The sequence below is a fragment of the Leptodactylus fuscus genome, chromosome 2, assembly GCF_031893055.1.
Source record: "Leptodactylus fuscus isolate aLepFus1 chromosome 2, aLepFus1.hap2, whole genome shotgun sequence".
NCBI classification, from domain to species: Eukaryota; Metazoa; Chordata; class Amphibia; order Anura; family Leptodactylidae; genus Leptodactylus; species Leptodactylus fuscus.
The window spans coordinates 140708447-140721047 of NC_134266.1; the positions used below are offsets into that span (position 1 = coordinate 140708447).

The window sequence follows — 12601 nt, forward strand, 5'->3', positions numbered from 1 at the left end:
AAAAGTTATACCTGAATTATAATGTACAGGTAAAGCTTGGACATACACATAAAATCAGTCACTCAAACCTAAGGATTTTTTGGAATATATATGAGGTCTACATAGAGAGGTGTCTGGTGTTTTGGATTTGAACTTGACTGATCTTTGTAATGTGGAAGATAAATGACTGACGGCGGTTCTAGCCAAGTACTCTTGTCTTTGTCAGTAACAGAAAGCAACCAAAACGTAGTTTGTCACTGAAACCAAACATATCACCTCTGTCCCAAATTTAGGTAGGTTAGGGTCACCTAAATCATACAATGTTTTACCCTTGTGAATCAGTGCTTTTGTTGCCTAGATATCACATTTTATGGCAATATACAAAGAAGTTTTTTGAAGCAATGAAGACATTGATGTCGCTCCAAGAATGGAGCAATGCCCTCGCTCCTCCAAACAGCTCATTTGCAGTCTCTGACTGGCCCGCATAGAGTGTAGGATAAAGGTAGATGCCGAATGGCAAGTTGGTTAAAGGACCTTTGATGGTGTCATCAAAGGTCCTTTAGATCACTAGGATATGATAAGGCTCGTTAGTGGGTGGAGCTACACAGGACAGTGTGGTTGGTGTTACACAGAAAGAGCAAGCTGCCGGGAATGGAGACTGATGGAAGATGAGGAGAAATGAAACAGTATGTGTGAGTAAGAGGGGGAACTGGGGGCAGATGTAGGGGGCAGTTAAAATGAAGGCAGATGGAGGGGGGACATTAAACTAGGGGCAGATGGAGGGTGACAATAAACTGGGGCAGCTGGAGGGGAATACTAAACTGGGGTCAACTGGAGGAGGATATTAAACCATGAGAGTGTTAGGATGGGGTCCTGCAGGTTTCCCGTCCAGCGCACAGCGCCACCTGCGGGCCAATCCAACCTTTCCCTTCGGTGTCGTGCAGTGAGCTGTATGGACTCTAAGTCCAGCTTTCTGCCTACTGAGCATGCTCGGGCCTTTTGGAGGCGCTCAGAGGTCAAGTCCCATTCTTCTCCTACTGTGCGTGCTCAGACCTTTTGGAGGCGCTCAGAGGTTAAGTCCCATTCTGCCCATACCGAGCATGTCCGGTGAAGTTATGCCACCGCCCCTGTGGGCGGGGACTTACCTTTATATAGTGTGAGCCGACCACCCGCCCGGTGCTCACACTTTGACTATAATATTTTGAGAGAGAGGAGGTCAGGGCTAGGTTCCAGTGAAAGGCAGGAGCAGTCTAGGGATCTAGTTAGGATTCCTTGGCTCTGCCAGTGGGAATCTGTATGGCCTATTGAACTGTTACTCTATAGCTCCTTGCTGTTGTAGAGCCTTTTCAGTTACTGACCAGGGGTGACACTTATACCTGGAAGTCTTTCCTGTGTAGCAGGCTGAAGCTTTTACTAGTGCCTATTCCTCTGCTGTGATTTAGCAGAGGTCTGTTGCAAGACTTCATTCAGCTTCACCTAGTAGCTTTCCGCAGGTGCACTCTCCCAGTGAGGTTAACTGGTGAGAGTTTGGTTGCAGCCTGTTCACATTGTACCCGCACTAACACCACTGCCAGTGCAGTTAACTGGTGGTTAGCCTTTCAGGCACACGGCTGCCCCTCATGGGGCCTGTGGACCTCACTGCAGTGTCTAGCAGTCTAGCGGTTCTGTCTCGTTTAAAATTATTTTCTAATATATATACAGAACCGTAACAGAGGGTAGCTGGAGGGGGACATATCTGCCTCTAGTTGTCCCCAGTTTAATGTCCCCCTCCAACTACTCCCACTGTTTAATATTCCCCTCCAGCTGCCCCAATTTAATGTCCCACTCTAGTTTATGCCAGTTTAAACTGGGGCACAAGGAAAGAAACTTAATATTGTGGTACATTTGGAGGAGAACATTATAATGTGGGGGTATACAGGGGTGAACTTGCCCCTTTTGCCACCCGAGGCGAACGACAGAAAGCCGCCTCCCCCCACGGGAGGAGGGGGCGGAGTGGAGGGGGTGTGACAGAGTGGGGGGGCTAAGTGAAGGGGGCGGGGCTTAGTGGCGTTCGCAGGCAGAGAGCAGGCACGAAGAGGACCTGCTATCTGCCTGAGTGTGAGGGGGGGGGCTGCTGGAGCAGCGCTGCTCCAGTGGCCTCCCCAATCCACCACTCGGTGCTAAGCCAGTCCAGGACAGCTTGTCCTGGACTGGCTTAGGTAAGCAAAAATGCCACCCTCCCTGGGGCCCTGGCATAGCGCCGCCTGAAGTGGTCGCTTCAGGTTGCCTCATGGGAGGTGCGGCGCTGGGGGTATATAATGTTAGGGTAGGAGCATTTTACTGAGTGGAGGCACAAGGAAAAATATATGAGAATGGGCGGAATCAATGTAGAAGTGGGTGGAGCTATAAATTTGCCACTGTGCGCATAGCCCTCTAGAACTGTTTAAATTTCTCATTTGGCCCCATGGGAAATTAATTGCCCGCTCCTGAATATGTGATGTCTTATTGTGTAGCTGGCTTTCAAGTATCTAATTTTTTTGTTCAATGTCAGACATTTGAGGCGGTAGTCTTCTCCCCTCTTCTGTCAGGACCTGAGTTGTTTGTAAAATTGTTGTGTATTTTCTGGTGGTGTTTGTCTTGGGATTTGGGCCAGTGTCCTGTGGCTCTCTGGTTGTTCTCTTTGCCACTGAGCTGTGGAGACAGGGGTTGGGTATCTGCCTCAGTATATACTTGAGCTGGCTGGGTGTCTCAGTAGATGCCAGCTTCAGGTGTGACATTGTCATCAACCTATCAAGTAGTTCCGGGGTCTGTAAAAGGCTGACTGCTGGCTTCAGTCCTCGCCGGTTTTCGTTGTTACCACCTAGGATTCTTGGCCCAGTTTAGTAGCAGTGTTTTGTGGAGTTGCACTGTCTCAGGAGCTCATTTAGAAGTGGTGTGAGTTTTGTCTTGTGTGAGAGTCTGTTTAACCCTCAACATTTCTACTCAACCCCTGTCCTGCATTTCTGGTTATTTATTTTTATTTATTATTTATTTATTTATTTTATGGTAGAGTTGGAAGGGACCTCAAGAGCCATCGGGTCCAACCCCCTGCGAGTGCAGGTTTTCCTAAATCATCCCAGCTATATGTTTATCCAGATTCCGCTTCAAGATTTCCATTGATGGAGCGCCCACCACCTCCCGTGGCAGCCTATTCCACTCTCTCACTACCCTCATTGTCAGAAAGTTTTTCCTAATGTCTAATCTGTATCTCTTTCCCTTTAGTTTCATCCCATTGCTTCTTGTACTTCCTTGTGCTAATGAGAATAGGGTAGATCCCTCTACACTGTGACTACCTTTCAGATATTTGTAGACTGCTATTAAATCTCCCCTCAGCCTTCTCTTCTGCAAACTAAACAATCCCAGTTCTTTTAGCCGCTCCTCATAGGACATGGTTTGCAGACCTTCCACCATTTTGGTTGCTCTTCTCTGGACTTGCTCCAATATATCGATGTCTTTCTTGAATTGAGGCGCCCAGAACTGTACACAGTATTCCAGGTGTGGTCTGACCAGGGAAGAGTACAGCGGAATGACCTCTCTTGATCTAGATTCAATGCTTGTCTTAATACATCCCAGAATTTTATTAGCCTTTTTTGCAGCAGCACCGCACTGTTGGCTCATGTTGAATTTGTGATCTACTATTATGCCCAAGTCCTTTTCCCCTATGCTATCACTTAGTTCTATTCCTCCCATACTATATATGTTTTTTACATTTCTGTTACCCAGATGTAGAACTTTGCATTTGTCCCTGTTAAATACCATTTTGTTTGCCTCAGCCCATTGTTCCAGTGTGTCTAAGTCCTTTTGAATACACTCTCTCTCCTCTCTAGTGTTGGCTATTCCTCCTATCTTCGTATCATCTGCAAATTTTATGAGTTCCCCAATAATTCCATCGTCCAGATCATTTATAAAGATATTAAAAAGTACTGGGCCCAGAACAGAGCCCTGCGGCACCCCGCTTTTGACTTTCTTCCAGTTCGATGTGTAGCCATTTAGTATTACTCGTTGTGCCCGATCATTAAGACAGTTGTGAATCCACCTAACTGATTTTTTGTCAAAGCCATACTTAATCATTTTTTCAATAAGAAGGTTATGTGATACTTTATCAAATGCCTTACTGAAGTCAAGATATACTATGTCCACGGCATTCCCTTGGTCCAACCATTCAGTGATTTTGTTGTAGAAGGAAATCAGGTTAATCTGACAAGATTTATTGGTCATAAAGCCATGCTGGCTCTGGTTAATTAATGCCTTCCCATCCAGGTACCGAAGTAAATGTTCCTTGACAATTTGCTCAAAGATTTTTCCTGCTATCGAGGTCAGACTTACCGGCCTGTAATTTCCTGGATCGTCCCTTTTCCCTTTTTTTGTAGATGGGGACAACATTTGCCCTTTTCCAATCTAAAGGGACCACTCCTGTTTCCCATGACTTACCGAAGATTATAGCAAGGGGTTCTGTTATTTCCTCTGCTATCTCTTTCAGGACTCTAGGGTGTAAATCATCTGGTCCTGGGGACTTGGTTTCCTGTAACTTGGCTAAGTTACAGGAAACCTGTCACTGTTTTGGTATTAGTTTCTGTTTAGGGCTTCAGGTTTATTTTGCCCCTGTCCTGTGATACCCTTTCCTCACTACTCCACTGTTCCTCTCCTCAAACTCCTGTTGTGTGTTTATGGTTGTGCTACGCCTGTTAGGTCTCCAGCATGTCCCATCCTATTTGTTTCTGTTTGCAGCTGCACCTATTCTTTCGTTAGGGGTGACCACCTCTAGAATCCCAGTCGCTAGCCTCTTTCAGCTCTCACCCCACCTGTCTGTTAGGTCGTCTCATTTAGAGAGCCAGAAGTTGTCGGGGCCAAAATTAGCTTGGGTATAGATGACCAACACCTTCAGGCAGGGCCTAGTTAGCCGTCGTAGCACCAGGGAGAGTTTTCCTACCCCATTCCCATAGAGGTGCAAGCAGCATTCAGTATATGATTGCTTGGGCATTAACAACCGTGACATTTTTCAGTTAGTGCACAAGCACCGCGCCATGAATGCATATGTATAGGCAACTTGGGTACTGCATTCAGCTGTAAGAGCATTCTGCTGGAAACTATCTCATGTGTACCTCATGTGTGATTAAGGGTGCACAAGAAGTCACCATTGGCACAGATGTCCCCTCAGAGTAGGAGAGATTTGAAGCTATATTGCTGTGTAGTCTTTAATTTTACTTTTCTTGAAGATAAACATTATACATTGCAGACAAACTAAATGAGAGATAAACGTATACGTGAACAAAGACCACGCAGTATTAAAATTCTTACATCTTTATTTAATATTCACAGATAAAATTTCACTTGTTTCAAATGAAGAAAAAAATTTACTTTAGAGTCATCAAAATTGATATTGTAATGGAAATACAGGTTTCATTAGTTATAGTAAGGTTCATCAGTTGTTAACATTATAATAAAGACGCATAAAATCAATAGATCAACAAAAAGTTACTTTCTAAAACCAAGTGAGCAGCAAATTTTGGATCCATACAGTCATTGCTGATTATTTTTTTTTAAGTGAAAAGCCAAGTATTTTCCCAAATAACCAGACCATGTTAAATCTTTGGCTTTTCTGGAATCAATTCTACCTGCCATAATACTATTGTATTCCAAACCTCTTGATGAAGGTATATTGCACAAAACGTATTATAATACATTTTCATATCTGCAATGCCTTCAGATATCTCTTGGCGGTTTTTAACACAGTATTTGTCTTTGAGTTGTCCACTACAAGAGGCTCTATTCCCATGTTTCCTACTATTATTCTGGGTTCACACAGGGTTTTTTGGTCTGGCTTTTGACTCGGACTCCACCTCAAAAAGCCGCCTCCCATTGACTTCAATGGGAGCCGTTCACTTCCTTTTTCCGCAAGCAGTTTCTTCCCGCTTGTGGAAAAAAGAATAGACCTGCCCTTTCTTGCCATGGATTCCACGGTGGAAACCGCCGCAGCATTCGCGATGCAAACACTCCCTCCCGACTAGGCCTAATCCAGAGCACAATGCCACGACTGGATACACTGCAGTTGTGGCTAGCCAGTCTTTGGACCGGATTCTGAGGTGGCCTCCTCGTCAAAATCCGTCCCAAAAAACCCTGTGTGAACCCAGTCTTATGCAGTCAACTAATCGGACAGAATAAACAAGAGCTATAGGAAAACAGTGATCAATAAATGTCAGATTTTACAAACTGCTATATTGTAACAGTAAAAGTATACTAAACTGCTGTGATAGTTTATATTATCAGCAATGCTAGCATTTAATGGTGGTAATCAGATTTCACAGACACAGAATGGACATTTCAGAATATAGTTGTTACCCGGGATTGCGTAAGATAGGTAATAGGAACAAAGCATATGCACATTAGTTATTGGTGAAATTCTATAATGTTAGCAATAGAAATAGATATACAGTATAACACCCCACAGCATGCAATAGTATAGCCTGTGAATAGAATAGCATAGAAAGTTCTAATTCCTAAATGATACACGTCTCCAGTGGCAATGAAGAACCAAGAGACTTCTCTTCTTTCTTTTATTACTACTTGATCCCCTTAGATTAAAGCCGTCTATTCAATTTGGAAACAATAACAGACCCACTGCCTTGGATGAGAACATTAGGGTACTAAGGACAGGAATTCATGTCATAATAGGACACGTTTGTTCAAAATATCCATGTCTATAAAACAAAACTGTGTCAGGTATAATGGAAAAAGTGTGTGGAAATCTTACAACCATTATCCCTGCTTTAAGGTTATTACACAAGCATTCACCTTGGTTACTGTTAAATAACAACATGGAGATACAATGGCTGCCTTCTGGTATTTATGCATGTATCTCATAGGGGAACATTAGCACAGTAGTACATATGAATATTACAGTAATATTGTATACAAGTGTATATTCCCATTTAGTTATCTCTAAATAAATACATTGCCAGTGTAAGTCATGTCACTGCAGAGGACATATGCAGGTTGATATCACAATACGATTGTCTGTGTACTACTACTGAAACAAATCCTACTACCAAAGTATTAATGTCCAGAGAACACGAGGAGGAATCTGTTCTATTCTCAATTCTAGCCAAACTTGTGAAATGGATATAAACAAGGATAAAAGAAAGTAAATTATTATGTCACATTAAAACATTCATAGGATCAAAATCTCTTTTCTGTTACATTGTGTTTTATAGAAGTCCTGAGGGGAAGAGGCTCAAAGGTTGATTTTCATTGCTTGGAAGAGTTGTCCGATAACCATCAAAGTTGCGTGGTATACTACCGCTGGTAGATCCAGAACTGTTACTTAGGGTCTCTATGCTTCCGTCTCGCTGAAGTTCTGAAATGAAACAGCGATGCAAATATGAGTCTTTCTAATATCAATAATAATGTAGATGATTAATAATGCTGTTAATGGTTAAAAAAAATCATGGATGCTTTCAGACAGAAATAGAACCTCTCCTGTTCACAGGTTGTGTCTAGTAGCTCAGCTCAGATCCATAGGTTACCACACATAACTAGTAGACAGGTATGGTGCTTTTTTATAGGAACAAATCTGCTGTTTTTCGAATTTTAACTAATCTTTAAAAAACTAATATGATTTCAACAGCCATATCTAAAACAGTTCCAACCACTTTATTAAACTGAAGAGATGTAAACCAAATATTCTGTTTTAGCTGTGGACTTGTTTGGGTGCTCTGGCTCAGAAGGTGTGCTATGTCTTCTTAGGAAAACATCACCTTTGTAGTCTAACAGACCATGCATGCTTGACTTTTACTATCAAGAACTACTTTGTGTTTCGGATAATGTCGCACTGGAGATCCTAGTTAAAGTTCATCTTAAAGGGAATGTATCATCTATATAATTTTTTAACAAATAATACCAGATAGTCATACCGTATATAATACGTTCTTAAGGTGTATTCACACTGAGTATACGTTTACTGATTCTGAAATTTAAAACACGTTCAGAATCAGCGCGTACAAAGCAGATCCCATTCATTTCAATGGGAGCCGGCATACGCGCGTATCACATTGAAACCAATAGGGGAAAAAGCAGCCCATTCATTTCAATGGGGAGCGCTTGTATGCCGGCTCCCATTGAAATGAATGGGATCTGCTTTATACGCGCTGATTCTGAACGTGAATCAGCTTAGCGTATACTTAGTGTGAATGCACCCTTAAATTTGTTTTTACTTTCTAATTATAGCTCTTCTTATTTTATTTTCTGTAAAGGTTTATGGGATGAGTATTTTGCCTGAGTTCCTGTTAGCATCTAGAGATATAATAGTGACCCTTTGTTTACATCTGCTTTTGGTAATCCATTCTGGGAGTCTGCATGGGGACCCCCCAAACGGAATACCAAACGCAGTTGCAAGCGCTGTGCAGTAAAAGCACATGGTGCTTGCCGCACACTCCCCACACGAATCACTACTTTCTTGTCCGCATGTTCTGTGCGGAGATCTGGCAGCAAGCACACAGACCCCATTATAGTCTATGGCGATCCGTGTGCTTTTACTGCACAGCGCTTGCAATTGCATTTGGTATTCCATTTGGGGGGTCCCCATGCGGACCAACCCTGAGTGTATGGCTGATGTAGGGAGCTGAGCGGATGGGACAACAGCACCAGAGGAGTTTTGTTTACTTCTACTTTTATTTCCCCCCCTTCGAATGGCTGCCATGCAGCAAGATCATGAGAACCCTCAGGTTGCTATGGTAGCTGGCATCCTTCTGAAAGCTCCCAGGCCTGCTATGGCAATATAATTCTTGAGGCCTGTGTGTAGTAGGCTTCAATAGTTATGTAAGGATTGTACAATAGACTGCAATGCAGTATCAGTAGTACTGCATTTTATGGTATAAGCAATCTAATGACTGCAGGTTCAATACTTCTATGGGATCTAAAGAAAACATAAAAGTTTTTTTTTAAATCATACCCTTTTCTAAAATACATATAAAAGTAAATAAACAAAAATAAACATATACATATTAGGCATTCCTGTATCACAAAATGCCCAGACTATAAAATATAATCATATTCATCCATTTCACGAAAAATCTGGATAAAAACTGACTAAATGTGACAAATTTTCTCAAACAGGACAAAAACCACCCATCTTGCAAAGCAAAAAAGATGCCCTGCTCAGTTCCGCAAGCGGAAAAAAAAAAAATACAGGTATCACAATATGGTGACGCAAACACATTGTTTCTTTTTGCTGTTTTTTAATATAATTGTTATAAAACATTAAAAGAAAATATAAATTTGGTATCACTGTGATCATTCTCATAATAAAAATAATAAAAAATTATTTTTTTTTTCTAATTTCACACCGTTACAGTCAGACACAGGTTGAGTGAACACGTTTGCGTGTTGAAAAGGACCAGGAAGCATAGAGATCAGATAGGGCCTGGGTGACCCAAGAAACAGAAGCATTGGGGGTTTTGATAAGGGAAATATTACTTTTTTTTTTTTTTTTTTTTTACATCATTCTGACAGTGTACGGAACTGAACAAACTCTAGATGTAAATGAGTTAATGACAACAATTCTATAGAATCAATAACTTCCTTCCACTGTGTTTCCAGCTTTGTTCACTTCCACACTTTCTCTTTTCTCACTTTTGTTGACCTGTTTCCAGTTTAGTGACAAATGTTAATGAACCTTCTCGCTGTCTGTGAGCGCTTTGTGTTTTCTGCAGGCTCTGGTCTATTTCCTCCCAGTTATTTGTACACACTCTTATTCTGGTAACTTGTAAGGTTTACAATGTCACATCAGGTTTCCTGTGTACAAACAGTTTTGTCCTGTGATATTTAATCTTGGCTAAAATCTCCCCTTATAATTGCACATTTTTTTGGAATGTTGTTCCACTTTATAGACTCTTATCAAGAAATCATCTGTTGTCTCCTGGCTCCAGGCTCCAATAAAAGTCAGTGAGCAGACACTAGATCTGGGTGTGGGTTTGTGTGTCACACCTACCATTTGCAGCTTGATAACTATTGGAGTCCCTTTGCCTATCACTTACACGTTACAAATGTCTAGGTGTGGGATGTAAAGAGTAACACAGGTATAAGAGACTGTACTTAGATGTTTATCTGTAATGCTAAATGGCTGCCGCCCCTACTGAGTGATGTATTCCTAGTCACCGTTCTCACGTCTGAGCTTTATGCAAAGAGAAACCCTTTTTATCTTTAATGAAATATAAATAAAATGTGTTTTCTTCGAACTGTAAATGTAATCTCACCATTTTGTCCTCTACATGGAGACAATACAAAGAAGTTGAATGCAAAGTTGTAGAATTTACAAGACAAATGTCATACAGTTTCTAAAAGCCTTAATGCACTGTTAATAGGAGAAAAGAAGCACAAAGTATAAAGGTGAGATAAAGCTTGACTCCATGGTTTATTGGTTTGTTCATGTCATGTGATAACTTATAAAAATCTTCTTTAAACCCTTTAATAAGTGAGTGAAAATATATCTTTTGTAGAGCTGCAGAATAATCCCCACACAGGTGTCTCATGCAGCCCGGGAATGGGTATGCAACACTCTAGTAAAGTCACATAAATGAATATAAATGACACATGTACTCTCAAATAAGGCCTAAAAAACTACAATCTCTTCCCATGAAAAATGCTTCAAACAGCTATGTCCATTAAGAAAATTATGGTGACAGAAATAAGAAAAGGCACAGTGCTATGGAATTAACAGTGTAATATAGAAAGATATTGTAACACTGTGACATGAGGGTATAAATATCCTCATATCACGGCCTCAAAATCCTGATCAAAAAGACGGCTCCCGTTGAAATCAATGGAAGACGGTCAATTCTTTTTACCGGGAGCCGTTTGTTCCAGCTCCCGGAAAAAGAAGCGACATGCTAATTCTTTCAGGTGGATTGACCTTGCGACATCCGCCTGAAGACACTCCCTCCCAACTAGGCCCATTCATTTGGGCCTAATCCGGAGCAGAGTGCGTGACTGGATGCCAATGCACTGCACTGGCATCCAGTCGCAGCTACCCGTGTGAACTTAACCTAAGAACAATACATAACAACTGCGCCAGTGAATAGCTGCAACAGTCAGCCATGGGATTCAATTTCTGTAAACGAAACTGAGGGTCCATTCACACAGAGGAAAATGGCGCTTTATCTGGCGCTGAATTTTCCAAGCTGGAAAAAAGCCTCCCATTGACTTCAATGGGTGCTGCTAGCTTATTTTTGCACTAGCGGAATTTTCTGCTAGTGGGAAAAAAAAAGGAAATCAATGGGAGGTTTTTTTTTCAGCGCTGAAAATTCAGCGCCAAATAAAGAGCCATTTTCCTCTGTCTGAATGGACCCTAAGGGTGCATTCACACAATGTCTTTTGGCACATAATGTGCCACGTAGACGCCGCGGGATCTTTTGCGAGCCGTTTACTCTCCCATTGTTTTCAATGGGAGCCGGTACCGTATACGCGGAGCTATTTTGCGGCTGCCGCAAAATCACGGCTGCAAAATAGCGCCGTGTATACGGTACCAGCTCCCATTGAAAACAATGGGAGTGTATACGGCCCGCAAAAGATCCCGCGGCGTCTACGTGGCACATTACGTGCCAAAAGACATCGTATGAATGCACCCTCAGAGGCTGACAAGAGTAGCATGAGATCAGAAGGTGAGCATTAGTGTTTTTAGCTCCCCCTATTGGCAGCTAGAAGCAGCCAGAATTTTTTTAAATCTAATCCTGTACGGATATATCTACAGTATTGCTCTACTACATTGCACACCATGTAAGTCATGTCTACATTGCAGGGAGCGCAAGAATCCCTACACCAGTTTTGGTTCTGTACTTTACAGGTAGAGGTTAATTCCTAGATTTTTGCACTATTGATATAATTATTATTATTATTTATTTATATAGCACCATTAATTCCATGATGCTTTACATTTGGGGGTTTACATACAGTACACAAAATATATAGAGATGTGCGAGTAGTATTCGATTGAATACTACGGTATTCGAAATATTCGTACTCGATCGAATACTACTAGCTATTCGCAGTAAATATTCGATTCAGAGCCAGCGTTGAATGTCAGAATGCTATACAGTGTATAGCATTCAGCAAATCAACGCTGGTTCTGCAGCAGGCTAGTCCTTGCTAGTCAGGAGAGCTGGCAGCTTGCTGTTATGAGGGAGCTGACTCTCTTTCTCATAGGAATGAATAGACCAGCGTTGATTGGCCAGTGTACAGCATTCGGACCACAATGGAGACTGCTGTGGTGCAATTTTAGACTCCGCCTCCTCACAGACGAGTCTCCGGCAGAACCAGCGTTGATTAGCCGAATGCTGTACACTGCCCAATCAACGCTGGTCTATTCATTCCTATGAGAAAAAGTCAGCTCCCTCGTAACAGCCAGCTGCAAAGCTCTCCTGACTAGCAAGGATGAGCCTGCTGCAGAACCAACGTTGATTTGCCGCAGGCTCGTCTTTGCTAGTCGGGAGAGCTGGCAGCTTGCTGTTACGAGGGAGCTGACTTTTTATCAGCGCAACTGCAAGCGCTGTGCAGTTAAAGCGCACGGACCCTATAAACTATAATGGGGTCTGTGCGCTTTAACTGCACAGCG

At 42.2% G+C, this 12601-nt stretch overlaps 1 protein-coding gene across 5 annotated transcripts in view; it reads right to left on the reverse strand.

Annotated features, from left to right (window-relative positions):
* Nucleotides 1–5341: 5341 nt before the first annotated feature.
* BCAS3 (BCAS3 microtubule associated cell migration factor) overlaps nucleotides 5342–12601 on the reverse strand; it is an 849167-nt gene continuing 841907 nt past the window's right edge. For all 5 annotated transcript variants that reach the window (XM_075264762.1, XM_075264764.1, XM_075264760.1 and 2 more), the window contains one exon: nucleotides 5342–7351. In XM_075264762.1, the coding sequence (XP_075120863.1) occupies nucleotides 7203–7351 (149 nt within the window). In that variant the 3' untranslated portion in view covers nucleotides 5342–7202. The remainder of the gene's footprint in view (nucleotides 7352–12601) is intronic.